Raw genomic sequence first — 19,825 nt, 5'->3', positions numbered from 1 at the left:
ATTGGCGAAGACGCAATTTGATTTTAAGTAGCAGCGATTAGATTTTGCATGATTAATATCGCTATTTACGAGTGGCCAACCAAATAGGCCACGTTTGAATATTGGTATGTTAAGTTGTCGTTCCTGTATCTTGCATTATCTTGAGAGAAAGAGACGGCTCCTGAGATGAAAGTTGTAGATCGCCCCATGCAATATTGCCAAACAGAAGGCCCGCGTCCAACCTCTCTATAGATTTAATCACAAGTTATTGCAAATTCACAACATACTACGAGGAAATATTTGTTGTTGAATACAGATTTGAGCATATTGCACACCCAGTGGAAATATCCTGAGGGATTACGGTGTTTAAAGAAAGGTAATTTGTTAATTTCTCTTCCGTATTACTTACTTAGAGGACCGGAACTTAAGAGATTGTTAGGATTTAACTTTAAACATTGTACTTACTAGCTGCATTGCATGTGAGAGGAAATATCCAAAAGCCAAATAATGACAACGAGGAAGATGGTGGATCTACCGAAAGATCTCGTTGTCACAGTAAGTGAATAAATTCATTTATTGAAAAAATTTAACTGCTAGTTGTTTTAGCAAAAAATTGATATTTAAATAATTGATCTCGGCATATTATTATTAATTCAGCTTATGACAGATTGGCAGTTACTAACCACATACGAGCGTAAAACACATTAGTCTCAAATACCTACTTATATACTCTAGTAAGAGCTACTCGTATTTATGAAAAATTTGGAAATCAAAAAACCCTTTTTCAACTTCATTCTATTTTCTAAACATTTTTCGACTTATAAAGTCATTTTCAAGTGACATTGTAATACGTTCATGGAAAAGTAAATATTATTCCACTCTCACAATAATAGTGGTGTTTTTTATGAACAATATTTGTAATGTGAACTTTTCAGCTCCAATATTATCATCAAAATGTTATACTTGTTACCTTTTTTAATGTGAATTTGCGTTAATAAGAAGGAATTGGTTTTCTTTTCTTGAACTTTATAGAATAAAAACTCAGAAAGTGGAAGTGTAAATCTCAAGTGTTAATACTTGATGAACCCAATATATAACCTATAGACTTAAGTGTAAATAAAATAGGAAATTACATTGGTAATACGGCAAGGCAGAACATTCGAAAGAATCTCTTTGCCGATAAAAGTCATATATGAATAAATAAATAATTTCACTCTCACTTGGAAATTACATTATAAGTCGAAACATGTGAGAAATAAAATAAAGTTGAAAAAGGGTACTCAATAATTTTTTTTCAATTTATACGTAGACTATACATACACTTTATAATTCCAATTTATTTGTATGGTTGTGTCAGAAGAAAGTAAATTTGTCTGAGTGCCATTATTTTGCTTGTCTAGTGTTGACGTGGTCAAAGAATAGTATATAGACTATCCTATATATACTATTCTAGAATAGCGAACTTGTCATGGATTGTCATTTCCTATTTACACTCAAGTTTATAAATTATATATTGGGTTCTTCAAGTTTAGATACTTGCATAGAAACTGATTGGTAATCTAGTTGAAAGTCTAAATAGCAGACTAAGCCTTGACATAGAATTTGAAATTATCTACAGTTATTCATTAGGCTTCAAGATGAATATATCTTTGATTATTCACGCATATGAGTAAATATCCACATATTTATCTGATGGAGACAAAAGCAATCGGTAAAAAATATTCTAGACCATGAAGATTCTCTCAAGTTTGTCTTTCGTCTTCTCTTTCAACAGATTCGTTGAAGAACTTTCTTCGTAATTTTTTAATACAGGATAACTCTGATGGAGAGTTAACTCTGCTATCTTCGAGATGTAAATTGTACTAATTTTTTCTGGAAATGTTGCGATTTGGAAATCTTTCTTAGCAAAAGGCCATTTTTCAAGAAAAATGTCTAGCATGAACTTGGATAACTCATAACTCATGTACGCCTACCACCTCCAAAGTTTCCGATTGCAGTTTTCATTTGGAAGTTCTCCTCATTTGTGCGATTGTTGATGTTTACTGATAAGCTGATGATTTACTGATGAGTTGTTGCCGTTCACTGATGGGTTAATGTTGTTTGATGGGTTGACGGGTTACTCATGGGTTGTTGAGAGAGATGTTGATCACTTGTATATTTTCTCTCATATTATATCCTAAGAATAAGCATTTTCAAATATTATAATTTGAAATAGCTCAAACTGTTTTTTTTTTCAATAAAATAAATTTTCCTAGCATTGGAATTCTAATGAGTCAAGTATGTCATTCGATAGAAAATACCAAAATATCTTAAAGATTGTATCCTCGAAATTTCATGAATTTATTTGCTGGTCACTAATTTTGAAATATTTTTAGAGATTTCAACATTAGGTGCTCATAATATATTGAAGAGTAAAAATGATAGAAATGTTTCACCAGGAAGTTCATTTCATCCTAGTACTTAAATATTAAATACAAAAAAATAGTGAACATTTTCCAAAAAGCCTGTTGTAAATTATTAAGGTTCATGCGACTGAAACTACCGTTTGAAGGTGGCCACTTGAAGAGCTGAGTCTTCAAAATATCATCTGCATACTCGGAATTATTGTTATGTTGGATCGGAACCCACCTAGCCTAAAGGCTCTAAAGCTTTGAGAGCATCACTCTCAGTCAAAAATTCACTTTCCGAACGTTACAACTCAGCTGTGCAACAAAGATATACAGTCCAATTAACAGCAATGCTCAAGGAATCTTTGACAACGAAGATCATGGAATCCAAACATGAACTAATAGACGATGAACAGATGAAGACATACGAATAGGCCTAGTGTTGGCACACTTAGCCGTATTATCACATAACTCGCTGCACTCAGTACATAGCACAGTAACGTACATAGGGGTGACGTAAATGAGTGTACCTCTTGTCGTGAATAGAGTCGTGACACTTATTACGTGACTTACACATGCCTGATGTGACTGGGATCAAACACGTGAATTCATATGGCGCCGCCTCAACACACCTGTCATAATTCACATCTCTTGCCAAAAGTCTCCGTGAGAAATGGAGGCGAGACAAAGTGTTGTAAGACAAGTGCACCACTATTGACACCTGTGCCAGTCGGTTATCTTTGCGCTAAAAATGCAGATAGGTCAGGAGCCAGGAGATGGAGCTCTTCATGACTGACAAAACCATGTCTTGTCGTCGGTCTATAAGTGAGAGCTTGCTATCACGGCAAACTGTTTTTGTGGTGCTGCATTCTTGTGAACTGTGGCATACTTGTGGGATTCCGCTTGTTTTTATAGTAGGAACATGTTCAGTTTGTTTCAAGTTGTGGAAAAACGTTACACTACTGATTGTGAATCGTGTTACGTGTAGAAATCGTGATACGAAGAGGAAAGTCAAAGGGACACATTTTGGTGCATCAGATCAACTTCAATGATTAAACGCACGTTCATTTGAAGAAGTTATGCCTTCATAAGAAAATTGAATCAATTGACTCATTATTCAATTTTTGTTATGGATAGTTCATCATATTTCCATTCTTTATTCATTATCGTATTCATTCAAAATAGCCTAATAACCAATTATATCTTCGGAAGGCACAGAAGGATCTTAGCAATCTGCTTCTTTTCCAATTAATATAGAGATCCAAAACTGTCTGACCATCTCATGAGTATACTAAACTACTTAATAAATGAGTTACCTTGTGTGAAAAGTACACATCATTGAGAAAGTTATCAAAATGCATAATAAGTAATGTTTCATTAACGATGTTTGACATTCTTGTTACATGATGAATGGAGTTGCGACAAGTAAATCTCAAGTAAATCATGATTACAGTATTTTCAAGTTGAGTAATGAACAATAAATACATGAAAGAGAATGTGTGAAAGAGAACATGCGGGCAATGTGTTACAAAAGCTCAAAAAGAAGAAAATAATGCCTGGAGATAGAAAATGTCCCGTCCTTTTTTATATAAACTTGTGAATTCATAACACTAACTCAATAACTAATTCATAGTCATTTTGTAATACTGCTCCATTGAAACAAAAAAAAAATCATCTGCTAATTGAAATTGGAGGACCGTTTTGAACTTGTTCACAAGCATAATAACTTATTAGCTTTTTTTGTTCAGTAGGAATTGAAAAAGTACCTAGCGCTGTTCCATAGGAATACTAACTTCCATATTGACATACAGTCACTACGGATTATTCTGTTCTAAATTAGCATGCGAACAATTAAAATTTACGAAGAGTTTCAAAACCAAAATGTAGTCAGGTGTTCAAAGCAAGGTGTATTTGAACTTTGAACTTCACAACACCTTTCGTAAGCTATGTAAAATATTTCTAGGAGCTCTACACATTAAAAGGTACAAGTGAGCATCAAACAAAATTTTGAATAATAATTGTTAAGAATCTTCCAAATTGAAATTGAGCAACTCGTAGTTCAGAGTTCTCTCAATTACCGGCAGTGCGTGTACGTGAATTTCGTATGTGAGTTTCCTAACTTCTATTAGCTCATATTAAGACCAAAATTCCACAACTTGAATCTTCGAATTGGCTAATTTTCAGTTCCAAATCTATGCTCAGAACATGTTCCACGATTTTGCATCTCTTTTCATTTAATGATATGCTCATGAGTTGGGCTACATTAAGGTGTGTTCCGTATTCATCTTGTTCCCATCATCTTTCATAGCATATCTTCGATAGCCAAACAAAAAAATGATGTAAACCGCCCACAAGATAGTAACAGTAACCTTCCTTCAGTTACTGACCCATAAAACTATTAGCACACTACCAAATATCATGTTCTACTACTTTGTCTGATGATTACTGTTACGATCTTCTTGCATTCCATGGCTTTTATAGTCTCGTCACTTACACTTACACATCTAGGAGTTTATTGCTTCAATAAAGTTGGTTACATGAACACTAGATTGCTAGATATAGAATATTATGCTTTCAAGTTTAAATTATTTAAAATACAGCTTCCCAAGCAGAAAGATGATATTTGTGGCGAATCATATGATTCAACTAGCATAGTTTGTTTATCACTTGTAACAGTTTTATTTTCATATTTATCCAGAGTTCAATTTTGTGATTCCAAACATTAAAATTATTTCATCATTCATTTAGTTCCATTTAATAAATTTCAACATAGGAAATCATCAAATTAAACTCCTATATATTCATCTTCTTCGTGGATTCTCAATCAGCCTATTTTACGGTACAAATAAAATAGTACTTGTAGTCGATTTTGTTAGAGTAGTTGATAGTTTTCATTATAAACGCTTTCAATCATTGAATATTGATTTCTCATACATTTAATCTTATGTTAGCGTCATTATGTATATGGGTACGTTTCAATCAAACTCCATCAAATTCAACAGTTCTTCAATTTTTCATAAAATCATTCTAATAGGCTTGTAAATCTATTGATTGTTAAAATGATATCTATTTGAATTCTACTAATCACTCATTGACTCATACGTTTTCTTTCAAAATGAAAATACGGAATTTAAGCTGCGTTATTAACTCCGGTGGTTAATAAACACGAGTTATTAACAAAAAGTTATTAACTTGACTGAAACGTCAAAAATTTCTCTTGACAAAAGTTAATAACTCATGTTTCTAACAGAAAATTCCTTGTTATTAACAAGATCTTGTTATCAGTATAATTGACTTCCATATGATTTCATTTAACGAGACTATTCATATGATATAACAGCCGGAATAAAAAGCAAAAAATTGTCTTCAAATTTGAATTGAAACATGTGTGTGATCATTAAAATAATGATCTTCATCTGATCGAATGTAAATAAATTATAATGCGTTTACACCAGAGTTTAAAACAAAAGTTTTCAACATAAGTTAATAACATTTTCTTTTGGCAGCTAATTTTGTTATCAACAAAAGTTAATAACTTTGTCACCTGTTTTGTCTGCAGCTGTAGTTATTAGGGAACAGCTGTAGTTGTAGGGTAGGGATGCTGGGCGAGGGGAGTTGCGGGGAAGATAGTAACCTGTTATTAACAAGAGTTACCGACTCTCGATGGATAACAGTGATATCACTTGAAAATGGCATAAATGTCCGAAACATGTTGTGATAAAATATTTCAAAAAAAGGGTACTGAGTTTTTTATTTTCTTTATATTTAACATAAATCTTGTTGATAACAAGGAATTTTCTGTTGAAAACACGAGTTATCAACTTTTTTTAAGAGAATTTTTTGTCGATTCAGTCAAGTTGACAACTTTTTATTAATAACTCATGTTATCAACTTCTGTGTAAACGAAACTCAACATGATGTTATTAACTTTTGTAATTAACATCAGTTAATTATAACAAAAATGTTAAAAACTTGTGTTATTAACTCCGGTGTAAACGCAGCTTTACTCTTAAAATGATTTTTGTTTAGTTTATTGATGTTAAGAGCAACTTTTCATGAGAAATCCAATCAATAAGATTAATCGAATTGAGATTACTCTATTCGATTAATCAAATTCCGAAAAAAAACTGGTATTTAACGAGGAAATCACTCCACTCTGCTTCGACCACTACAGACAGTTGAGGTTCATCTGGAACCTCATTCTGATACTAATAATGAATTTTATTCGAACAATAAAATGTACATACTATTCAAAAAATAAAATATATGAAATTCACTTCAATTATAAATAGATTGATTTTTTTCGGAAATTAACCTACTCAACTATGGGAAACCCATGTAATAGAACAGGTGTAGTAGTAATACATTTAGAGTGGGGATGCAAATACAAGTGATATTGTCTTCAATTTTCATACCGCACAGAAGATTAATATAAATCAAGAAGAGTGTTGGTCCAAGGACTGTACCTTGGGATACTTCATATTCAACCATGAGCGTGCTGCTTCTTTGTCCATTGACTCTGACACTCTGGGTCCGGTTTGACTAGTAGCTTTTGATCAGATGCCATTCCACTCCTCTGATTCCATAGTTGTAGAGTCTCTCAAGCAATAATATCATGTGACAGCGTATGAAATGCTTTTTTTGGTCCAGGAATATTGCCAGAGGTTTCTCTTCACAGTTAATTTCTTTCTTACATTAAGCATGGCGATATTGTCTCTTCACAAATTTTGTGAAATAACATTGTGGATTGCATCATTGGTACTACAGTTTGATTTAAAGCCATATTGGTTTGGTGATAAAATATTACTCTTCTCAAGGAAGTTGATGAGTCTCGATTTGATACATCTCTCATAAATTATTGCTAAGATATTTGAAAGTGATATTGGTCTATAACAGTTCAAATCTTTCTTGTTCCCTGCTTTAAAAAGTGGGCATATAATAGCTTCCTTCAAACACTGAGGAAAGGTACAATTCTCCTAGGATTTTGTTGGCAATCAGTATTAAAGTTCTAGAAAGAACTATACTGTTCTGTTTGAAGAGCTCTGGTCTGAAGTTTTCTAGGCCTGGTGCGCTGTCTGATTTGAGGCTTCTGATTAATTTTATCATTTCTTATTCATCTACTGGTGTAAAAAATATTGTCTCACATACTCTAGGATTTGTAACTGTGGGTTCGTCTGCAGGTTGTTGATTACTTAATATGTTTTGTGCCAGTTAAGATCCAATATTTTTGAAGAACTCGTTGAAAACTTTTGCAAGGTCTCCATCATTCTCTCCCAGTTCCAATTCTCTTTTATGTACATCCAGTTGTTTGATTTGTGTTCTTGGTCTATGAACTTCAGCTATTTCACGTATTACCTTCCATGTCTGTTTTGCATCTCTTAAATCTCCAAACATGTGAGAAAAATATTGTTTTTTGCTTCTCCTATAAATAATCTTGTCAATAGGTTTCTGAATTTTCTATACTATCTTCATTTTCAGACTCAAATGCAGACTGGTCCGATTGAAATTTGTGAATAACGGGCAGGTGTTACTTGTGTTCCGCAAGTGTCTTTTAAGAGAACAAATATATTTTATTTATTTTCATGAAATAATTTTATAGGAAAAACTATTTGATTGGGCTTTTATCCTTCGTAAACTCTGCATCACTAGTTGAATATTTTTTTTTTAATTATTAAAATTGAACTCATGCAACAGTCTCTACACTACCCCTGACACAATCACTCATATAAATCCCATTTTTATATCCTATCAATTTTTTGTCATATCAATCACGAGTCCCAACCTATGCTCCAAGTATTTTTCAATTAATTACAGTATGCCTATTTATGTTCAGCTCTGTAATGTGTATTTTGTATTCTATTCCAGATAATAGTTCAAATGCTCTTTTACCTCATATCAATACAAATTTTCTTATTCTTTCTCTTGTTCCCATTCTTATTACTTATTTTTCAAGTGATAATTATTTGTTTTTAGTTTTAATTATTTGTCAATAATAATTGTGTGTTTTGTGTTCTTGCAGAGTGAACCCGCTATACAGCGAAGACGAGTTTGGCGTAGTGAGCGGCCAGGGAGGAAGGGTTGTGATAGGAGGCGGCGGAGACAAGCGAGAGGCGGCTGTCGGAGGCGGCGGCGGAGGTGGCAGTAGCGGCTACTCGAGTCGCCGAAGCAAGAATAGCGGGGGCAGTAGTGGAGGCAGTAAAAATTCGAAAACATTTTTAAAAAAGTTATACTCGGGGGGCAGTGACGGCAGTGGGAGCGGGGGCAGTGGTGAGTGGTCGCTGAGTCCGATTCCCGAGGGGCAGTTGCCGCCTCTCCAAGTACCGCGCCCTGTGTGGCCCCCGCGCCGCCCCCGACTGTTGATCGACAGCAGTGCGCATGCGTACAGCGGAGGCGGCAGCAGTAGTGAAGGCAGCAGCAGCGATGGAGGCGGCAGCAACATGCACGCACTCGCACACGCGCACACACCCGAGCACCTGCTCAGGACTCTCTCCCACACCATCAGTCTGGCCGTCGACCAGAAGGCTATGCCGCCTGAACAGGTTAGTTCATCAAACTCAATCATTTCAACATTTTACTAATTGAAATTCAAATCTTTTGCCACAATCTTATACATCACAAAATGTCTTCCATTATAAATTAATTAATAGAATCAGTAAAATGAGACTAGATTGAATGTGGATACATTCCATCCATTCCAGTTATAATGTGCATGACTCCTCTACATTATGCAGAGGATTATAGCGAGTAATATTGTGAATGAGAGTGAATAGGATAGTTTGAATGAGGCTTGAATACAATGTAGATCCATTGAACTGAGTAGAGCGATTATTTATTGTTCATAGATAGTGTGAACATCTTGGAAGAATCTGGTTTAATTTTACTAGGGTAATCATAGGTTTATTTATTGAAAAATATGGAATCAATAATTGTGATTTATGAACTGCGACTATATAAACATATGAGTACAAGTAGCAAGTAATTCTATGAATCCAGGCTTCAACTATAAAATGAGATGCATCTCTATGAGAATTTCTAGCTTCTCCCTCTCAAGTAGTTTCTGTTCAAGGGAAGGTATTACTTCATATTCAAATTATTATTTGTTCATTGTACAAATTCATTATTTGAATGAAAGTTACATAACAAAAGAACTTGGAGCCCACAAGACTAATGTTTAATTGTAAGCTTGTTTCAAATAAATTTTGATGAATTTTAGTTTTTAGTCAACAATATCTTCCGATTGTCACCATTCAAAAGTATGATTCGAAATCCCTCTGGGCGCAATTCTGTGCTCTACAACCTGAGAACAGGTAGAGAGCTCTATCTCATATAGATTTTCAGGTACACCTGATAACAACGCTCCTTGTATTTCGAAAAAAACACCTTATTGTTAGCTTCAACCATCATCACCACCTTCACTGTTCTCACATTGAAATCTCGCACAATAATATAAGTTTATAAGGTCATTTTATATCAGAATCACCCGTTTGATGCACTTGATTGAGTGGAGAGGCGCGAATAAAGTCACCTCAAGGATCAACAAAAGACATTTTTGCAGGGCTTGCATGGAATTCCAGTCCCGGGTAACACCTTGACTGGGAACATCATGCTCGATTATGCAAATGGCCACTTCCCGGCCTCGTGACGTGATTATGTTATCATATTTCATTTCATTTATTTATCGTCACATAACATCAATTTTTGAGTAACACTCATTCAATACTAGAACAAAATTATATTTAAAAGACTTAGTTCTAACTTCCTGAAAGTAAAATGAATAAATACACTCTATGATGTATCTCATCAAATTCTCATGGAAATTAAAGTCACAAAAAGTTAAGTTACACTCTACATCCCCTTTTCACAAATTAAAATTCGGCAGCAGAGTATAGGACTTTCTCTACTAGCATTTTTCTGACTGTTAGTTTGAATTTTTTGATTGAATCTAGATTTCTGATGGCTGCAGGTAATTTATTAAAATAACGTATTCCATAGTAGAATGGAGTTTTTTCTAGAGCTGTGTGCCTATGTACTGGAAAAGCAATGAGACTACTATTACGTGTATTATACCCGTGATTATCTGTGCAGAATTGAAATTTATCTAAATTCTGTTTAACAAAAACCAACAATTGATAGATAAAAATAGATGGCAGCGTTAGAATTTTTAGGTTTTATATATAAATATATACTCCGATAATGTAATGATGTTTTATCCAATTTGAATCCTGTAATTGCACTTAAATTCCATTCTAATCACAGTTCCACCAATGTGAATTCTACATCAGGTTTAATTTTGAAAACATAACATCCTTATAAATCAGACTCAATAAGGGTTGCAAAATCTTTCATCGACAAAAACAAATTGTAGTTTATGTTTCTGAACTGTTTATGACTGAATGTCTAGCATGATATGTGCACGGAAAAATTCTGGCGTTCCGTATAACATGACATGGATGATAATATTATCATGGATTTTACGTTTGAAAATGCACATTAGTGTGCCGTAGTATATGCACTGGTACTCTAAAGGAGTAGGATGTTTGAACACTTTGTGAAAAGTAGTTGAAATATAAATGAGTGTGCACATGCGATGATGCAACATCGTTTAGAACATTTGTTCACATCCCACAGTCACCACGCTTGACATTTTGTTTGAGTAGAATCAGATATTGGAGTTTCGAGGGGCTCAGCTCAGTAAGCCATGGTCACCACCAATTCCGGATTAAACACCTATAGATTTTTCCTTTTTTTGATGTATATCGCAACCGGGGAGAGATTATAACTTTTTAAACAAAGGAACTAGTCCGTTTCACAATTCACTTAATATTCTTTTTGTCAAAACAAGATATTCACACTAGATGACCTTTTGTTCATCGTTATAAATACACCATGAATTATTTTTTCTCAATACAGATCCGTTTTTCGGAAATCATATTTTATATCTATCATTGATGAAAAAGGAACCTATTGCTATTCAAGTTCTTCATTTTTTATTTTAATTCCCCTATTTGCTACATACAACTATTGTATTGAGTATTACTCGAAGTATACATTATTCATGGTCTCATAGACTCATATATTCAATCTGCAGAGTGATTATGAATTGATATCGCGGTTTAAACTCTCAATGATGTTTTTTACATTGAACTTGAAAATGCAGAATTATTAATGGAAATCAATCCAAGTTCGGATTCAGAATCCGATAAGATGATCTTGTAATCCTATAATAATTTATGTAGATGTTCGGTTGCGAAATATTGGAGGAATTTAAAGCCTGTTTCAATTTATTTCAAAAGGGTTAACTGCTCTTAATTCTACAAGAGACTAAACTGTTAGTAATGTGAATTTTTCGGATCACTTCAAATAATAATTTGGAAACAGTATAAACTTATGTTCCTACTTCATGAATCGACATCTTCATTTATTTATTCGTGATATATTTCCTTTAGGGAGAAACTGTGCTGCAATCTATTGCATTGCTTGGCAACCGAATACTAAAATGGTATTGATTTGTTGCTGTGGCTTGTATGCTACAAAGTCGATCTCAGTATAGTTTAGTCCTGAGAATCATCACCGTACATCAATTCGGCCCACACTCATGAACATACTACAATTGGATTTTTGGTTTGTTAGGTATTGCGCACACTGGGCGAAACAATCAACCGCAGCCTGGAGGCGATTTCGCTTGCCACAGCAGCCGCCTCCGGCTCCGCCCCCGGGGGTGGCAGGGAGCCTCTCTACCACGACTCTAGTTCGGCCTCCAGCAGCGGCTTCTCCGACCTCACCGCCACTCCGCCCTCATCCTCGTCCTCGGCCGGGGGACAAGCCATCTACGACAAGCCACACTCGTCGCTGCGAGGATACGAGAAGCTCATCCGCCCGCCACCGCCGCTCTACGAGGCACCTCCTGCGCCCACAACTAAGCACCACTCAAAAACCAATCCTTTTGTGAGTAGTCTTCTTTCAGTACCATTGGCTTGCATCTCTTGTCATATCAATTGTATATTATTTTTAGTCATGATTTTTAGTAATACCACAGATCTAACCTGTTTGTTTAATCTAGTTAGTCTATGGTAAAACATCTATTGCATTCTCGTATCTTACTCTATTATTCACGTACATTTTTAGTCACATTGATTACTGATTTTTGGTCAAATCCGATTGTGAGTTGTACCACATAATACAAAAATAGTTCGCTTGGTTGTCTGTGATAGTACCGTAGTTACATTTTAGTGCAGTATTTTCATTCCAACAGGAATTGTATCTCTTGAGTAGTCTACTCAACTGAGGATTGAGAATCAGAATGTTGTTTCAATAGTATTGTCTAATTGGTTGTTGGTTTGTGATGAAAATCAATCTATTAAACTCTCACAAGATGTCTGGATTATTTTAAAAATAATATGATTTTTTATTGATCTATATCAACAAGACATCACATACTAGACAAAAATATTAATATAATAAACTGAGACAGGTCCTTAATACATTTTCATTCTCACGTAAATTATTATTTTTTTAGAACAAAACAACTCAAATTGACAAGTTTAAATCGAATATTTTATGTGTTCGATATCTGAATACATTAATTCTAATTCGAAATTTAAATTTCTATCATCAAACAATATTATAAGTTGAAAGTTGTTGAGAGTTTGATTATCGTGATTTACGAGTTACAATTCTAAAAGTTTTATGTTTTTTGAGATGTGTAATCTCAAGATTATTCTATTATTTGTACTAATCCAGTTACTTATAGTTATAGTTCCCAGCTCAGTAGAATTTCCCTCGACCTCCAATTACAAAATCATCTCTGTCCAGTATAAATAAATAGCTCACGTTTCAACCATTATAATCGGATAGAGCAAAGGACACTCTACAAGACATCCAATAATTAAGATCGATAACTATTTCAATATCTCATTGAAAAATCGACACGAAAAAGGTCAAGGTCATTGAAACTAGCTTCCAGATGTGATCTGCGACGATTAGAACTGTAGAATTTGATGCTTCTGGAAACGCTTGTTGTGTCGTCTTTTGATGACAAAATTGAGCAGAATTGTTGTGACTGGGTGAAATTGGCGAAACAGCAGCAGAGAGCCTGAGCCAGCATAGGCGGTGACAAGTGACAACCTTCGGCCAGAAAGCAGGTTAATCCCCGTTGTCACGCCACGGTGATCTCTGTTCAAGGTCCTCCGCAGTCCTCTCATCAATTAATTGACATTTCAAGTTTCAACAAAGCAATATCTATTTGGGAAAACGTGTTGGAAGCTTTTAAAGGTTAGCACAATCTAATATTGCACCTTTCTTCCCATACTTACCACCAATGTTTTCATGAAAAATTCGGACAATCTATACTTACCAATATTTTTACGGAAAATTCGGTTCGTTGTTACCTAGATTTAACAGCTCTCAGTCCAAGGGCTCTCCTATCAGATTCATTTGATCTTTTTTTTAAAATAACTAACGTATTTGAAAAACCTGTTATTTGTTTTCTGAAATTCATGAGACTTTAATATTGGTCATTGTGTCATATTTTAATTTAAACAAAACCCAGGGAAGACGATATGTTAGAAGTTTAGAGAATTTATTATTGGATTTCATGATTCAATATTTAGTTTAATATCAGTTTGGAGAATTTAATATTGGATTTTATAATTTAATATCCAATATTGGAGTCCTTATCTTTTTAAAATGTTCTGTGTTGACCTGGATGAACAATAATGAGAAGCAAAGGCTGGTGAATATTATTAATTGTAAATGGAGCCAATTTTTGTATGATTATTGTTTGTCATGTTTTGAATAGATACTATTTTGACTATTCGCATTCGGAGACAAAAACTTCTTCGCATGGATGAAAACCTACCCTAATACAGTAGTTACAATATCCGAGCTTACACTATTGGGTGTCATTCCTAGTCCTAGTTAAAAAATATTCATCAAGTTTCTTTCTTACAAAAATTCCTCAATGACAATGACCTGTGACTTACCCTGGCCTTGGTGAATAGCCTGGAGCTTCTCGTAGGAATTCATATTTATAAATCAATGAAGGGAACTATTAATAGATTCGACTAGATTGGATTTGACTTTTGAATTCAGATTTGTATAGAATGAGTGTTGATATGGCCTGCAGAACTAAATCTTCTGAAGGAATAACAATACTCTTCCGATTACTACTACCATTAAATCTAAGCTTACAATAAAGTATGAATAAAATGACTCACTATAGTCAAGAGAAAAGAAACTGAATGAGATCTTCTAAGACTATTATTATAATTCACATTCACACTGTATTATTCACAATGAGTGTCTTATTGATTGTTCATTATTGTCATTCTTTACAACACAATCATCGAGAAATCCAACTTTTAGAACTGTCCAATAAACTAAATTCTTACTTTCGTAGAGAAATCCATTATGTGAAGCTCTCCAGAGCGATCAACATTTTTCGGATGGTTAGTGCCGATTGATTTCTTCAGAGAAGAGTGTATCCGTTCTCACTGTATTTGACTTTCTCATCATTTCCTTCCAATTAAACTGCACTTCTACTAATTATTGCGACAAGCCTCTCGAGATTTTCTTATCAAACACGATTAACGCTGTTATCGTGATGATGATCAAATTGGTTCATGATACAGTAAATCCTTCATAATAAATTTTCTATCCATGTAACTTTTCACAAAGGAGGGTTGAAGATTAATTGATCAATGAAGAGCTCAACTTTATTAACTCTATTTCCATGAAAAAACAAAACAAAATGCAATGAAGATGCAAATATGTAAATTCCATATTATGTAATAGTTGATTAACAATCATTCTTGCAAACATAATATTATGCCCATCAAGTGCAAAAGTAGAGTTTGATGTGAGAGAGCATTATATCCATAACAATTATTATACCTATTATAATTGTATAATATATGTGAGTTGAAACACATGCAAAACTTGTGTTTTAAGGCTGTGCAAGGCTAAAAATAAATTCTCTACTGGTGATATTTTTCAAAGTTTTTCGATTTTTTATCATCAAGCTATCAAAACGAAAAAGTTTTCTCAGGAAAACATTTTTTCGATCATTAATTTTTTAGATATGAGTGCCTAATGTTCAAATTCTTAGAAAAGAATATTTCAAATTCGGTAAGAGATAAATCCATGAGATTTTGAGAATAAGTTCTCCATGGTATTGTTGATTGAATAAGATAGTTTTTTTGAAAATATCAATTTTCGAGAAACTTATTCAATCTACCAAAAATAACTAAAAGTTATTATTTGTTATTTTTAGTAAATTGAATAACTTTCTCAAAAATTGATATTTCCAGAAAATTTTTGTTTTATTCAATCAACACAATATCATGAAGAGTTTATCCTCTAAATCTCATGAACAAACTCTTACCGAATTTGAAATGGTCTGTCCCAAAAACAAAAATGTAAACTTTAGGCACTCGTATCTCAAGTAATGATCGGAAAAAATGTTTTCCTGAGAAAACTTTTTCATTTTCATAGCTTGATGATATAAAAATCGAAAAACTTTTAAAAATAGCCTTTGCACAGCCTTAAAGGAAACTGATTCTGGATACAAATCGAACTGATAGAGAAAAAATATAATGAGAGATTGGAACATAGCTATAGTAATCATTTATCATTCTATCTATTTCATCATTCAAAAAGGTACTTAAGTTGTTTAGGAGTCTAGTAATCTTTGAAATTATATACCTCACATATTTCTAAGTAGTTCGAAAAATTAATTTTTCATCTTGAAGTTTCATACCTATTCTCCCAGAATACCTAGAATATATGTTCAACTTTCCTTGCGTCATACTGTGCTACATGCTATGAGTATAATCTTACGAATTTTTCGAGATGATAATATATTCAATAAATTTTAAATGTAAAACAGCGTGCGTGTAAAGCACTGATCACACTTATCATTCAGCTTACCGATCCCACTCCGATCCGATTCGATCATATAATATTATCCATGATGACAACGATCTGGGATGGGTGCATACCACACATCATATCCCTCCACCCCTCCAACCAACAGAAATATCAGACATGAGTAGGATAGGAACGCTGCATGATGCGTGTGGTCCGGGCTTTATAATGTTAATCGTGATTATGCACATTGCTGAACAAAGTGTCATACGAATCAACATTTTTCATCTTCTAATCCATTTCTCAATAGGTTCGAAAACGTTCAGCATACAACAAAACATACGAATCGTGGAAAATTTATAAAGTCATTTTTAAGTCTTTCAAATTCAGAAATATAAATTACTTCTCTAGTTTACCCACCATTATTGTAATTTCTCTCCTTTTTGCTCATTATTTGAACAGTTCATCATTCATTTTTGTTATGGTGTGGCATTTCTCTGTCTCTATCTAAAGCGTTTAATAGAGAGAGATGAATACCGACCATTTCTATTGATAATGTTGCGTGAAGCAACACTATACGGATTCATTAAAAAGAACTGAATAAAGCATCGCTGATAATAATTGCTGGAGTAACCTTGACGCTTCCCAACAATCAAATGAACAGTGCGACAATATCTTTTGCGAAATTAATTCCACTAATCGGTGTCAGTTGAGCTCGAAATAATTGTTTGGCGAGTGTTGGGAAACCGTTAATTTTAGCGTTTTTCTTGTGACAAAAAGCAGAACCTATTGCAAAAAGATGGTTCAATGCTGGCTGGTGGCGTAAGATGGAATGATTCTCGTGCGGGCTTACAGTCGATGTGGGAGGATGTGGATGGACTTCAAAACTTTCTTAACCAATAATTTTCTGCGCAAGTGTGTTTGTCACGAACTTGTCCTCAAATTCAGTCGCTGCTTTGTACACCGTCGTAAGCTTGCATCTTTAATTTTAATTAATGCTTATCGACTTATCGTGCTGTATCTGATTGGGTGAGATAATGTTCTAATGCATACTGTTTTACAGTGCCTTCCTCACCTATCGGAATTTTTACTTTAAACTTGTGTTATTACCCAACTATAGTCTGTGACAAGAGAGATAGCAGTGCATAACACTCAATCTTTCTCGAAACTCCAATTTCTTGCTATCCCTTTTTGTTATCTGGCAAATAAAACTATATGCCGATGATGATACCGATTATATTCCAAGATGATACCAATCAACATTTCTGATTAAATTATCTAGCTTTTATACCCTTGTTTAACACAATAATTTATAAATAAAAGTATAGTTTTTCAAAATAAGCTGGGACTTAGCCCTCTATCCGAGGAAATTACAGCGTTGCCAAATCTTGTAAAATTTCTCGAATTTCAAATTCAACCACAAAATTATTTAAAGGATATAATACATCCTCCATATGATATTATCAACCCTGATATTCCGTTAGTGCTGGAATAGTTACCGGGTTTGAAGATTAAAATGAAATAATTTTTCTCATGGAATTGAGAACCTCGCGAAAATATGTTTTTCTTTTGAATATTGCTTCTCTTAGAATTAGGAATATCGTAATAAGTGAGAATTGTATATCAAAATAACGGTGAGAATGTCCTCTTTCTATTCGAGTCTGAGAAATTTGAATTGAAAAAACTACTTCTGTGTGGTTTCAAAATTCTGATTCGCCATCTTGAATCCAACTTCATTTTTCCAAATAGGAAAGTGGAATTGTGATACATGATTTCGATACAGACTTTCAAGAAAAAATTAATGTCAAAAACTGCTCATCGATATTCCAAACCGTTTGAAAGATAATGGCATTCAAATAGTATTTTTTTCATTAGGGCTACTCTCAAATATAAATTAAAATTAGTAATCTAGGTACCCTTTTAAAATAGTTCAATCACGACATGTTTCGGCTATATAAAGCCATCACATAGCATGTCGCGATTCAACTTGGATTACTAATTTTTATTTAACATTCAAATATACTGATAAATCATACACAAATGAGTACATTGAAAATCTGAAAATAATCCAAACTATTGAATTTTAATTTTTCCAATATTGGATAACACTTAGGCTAGGCACACACCAGTTAGTCAAGACAAGACTAGTCACGTTTAGTCACAATACTTCACATTGTTGCTTATGACGCAACTCACACTGATTACTCATTGCAATTAGACATGTCTTCGTAAGCAACTATGTGAACTATTGTGACTAAACGTGACTAGTCTTGTCTTGACTAACTGGTCTGTGCCTAGCCTTATAGTAGCATCAATTCACATGAATATTGAATTTTTTAAATGATTATTCCATAATATTCAAAAACATGAATAATAATATGGAGTGACCTGGCTGGCTCAGGTATGGTGGCAGAGTCTCAGGTCGCACCTGGTGAAGTTCATGGCCTCAAACATGACCTAACGACTGTTTTCAGGCAACCGGGACCGACAAGTAAACGTTTCCATCAGAAACATGGGAATGGCCCGAGAAAAATGTCTTGCCCGGGCCGGGATTCAAACCCGTGCCTGCCTTTGAATTATAGAGCCAGCATCCAACTCGACTACGGCCCCTCCAAAAACATGAATAATGGGATATTATAAATCATAATACGATTAGAATTATGATATTTATATTTTAGTTAAACCGAATATCTGATATGATAAAAGTAATACACTTCAACATTTGCTGTTTCATATAAGTTTATTGAAAATGAATCAAACCGTATCTTGTTCTCATGAAAGTAAGAGATGATTGATGAATTATATAATTTAATAAACGTTCTTTTGTTACAGCCTTTGTAGCAGTAGAACTTACTCAGTTACATCCAATGTACCTACAATGTTTTTAGGTACATTGGTTACATGTTTAACTATTACAAGAAAATGATGAGTATACACAATACGTTAAACTTTAAACTTCACAATGTTTGCCGGTAAATGCTCAATTAATATACACTTCAACATGGAGATGATGAAAACATGGAGATGCTTTTGAGAAACCTCATGTCCTATTCATCTTTGTTCCTCAAGGACAATGCTCATTGAGGCATCAATAATCACTGTATTTCTTGTACCTCTTGAAAACATTTTATTTCTTATTTTGTTGATAGGGAGCTTTGCAAAACTTATTATTTTGTTTGCATAATTGGAATTCCGGCTATATGGCTCCAGCGCAACGTGAAAATCATTTTCAAAAAATAAATCGTCATGGTTTTCTTGAGCTACTACTCTTAATCTTGATTTCACATTCAAAATTTTAATAAAATTAAAATATTCTATTTTCTCAAATTCAACGTGGAAGCAGATATATGCGTCTATAGTTTTAGTAAAGGTAATTTTTAGAGGAAGATTGGAGAATGTTGCTGATTTGCATTGATTACATGAACTACAGATGTTAGGCCTATCAATCGAAACAATAAATTCATTTTTGAAATTAAATTTTTGTGATATTACAGTAGGAGTATTGAAATTGCGATGCTGCTTCTCTTGAGAGAGATATTTTGGCATTGGTTCTGAGTTCGGCTCTATCAAGTTGTAAATGATAGCATTTTTCTCGT

The 19,825-nt window shown here is 33.8% G+C and overlaps 1 protein-coding gene across 1 annotated transcript in view; it reads left to right on the top strand.

Annotated features, from left to right (window-relative positions):
* Positions 1 to 19,825, top strand: part of LOC111057022 (transcription factor SOX-4-like) — a 148,605-nt gene that overhangs the window by 65,459 nt on the left and 63,321 nt on the right. The window contains exons 3-4 of the mRNA XM_039421134.1: positions 8,386 to 8,905; positions 11,997 to 12,311. Coding sequence (XP_039277068.1) covers positions 8,386 to 8,905; positions 11,997 to 12,311 — 835 coding nt within the window. The remainder of the gene's footprint in view (positions 1 to 8,385; positions 8,906 to 11,996; positions 12,312 to 19,825) is intronic.

Source organism: Nilaparvata lugens, chromosome 2 (genome assembly GCF_014356525.2).
Source record: "Nilaparvata lugens isolate BPH chromosome 2, ASM1435652v1, whole genome shotgun sequence".
NCBI classification, from domain to species: Eukaryota; Metazoa; Arthropoda; class Insecta; order Hemiptera; family Delphacidae; genus Nilaparvata; species Nilaparvata lugens.
This window is presented reverse-complemented; position numbering and strand designations above follow the sequence as displayed.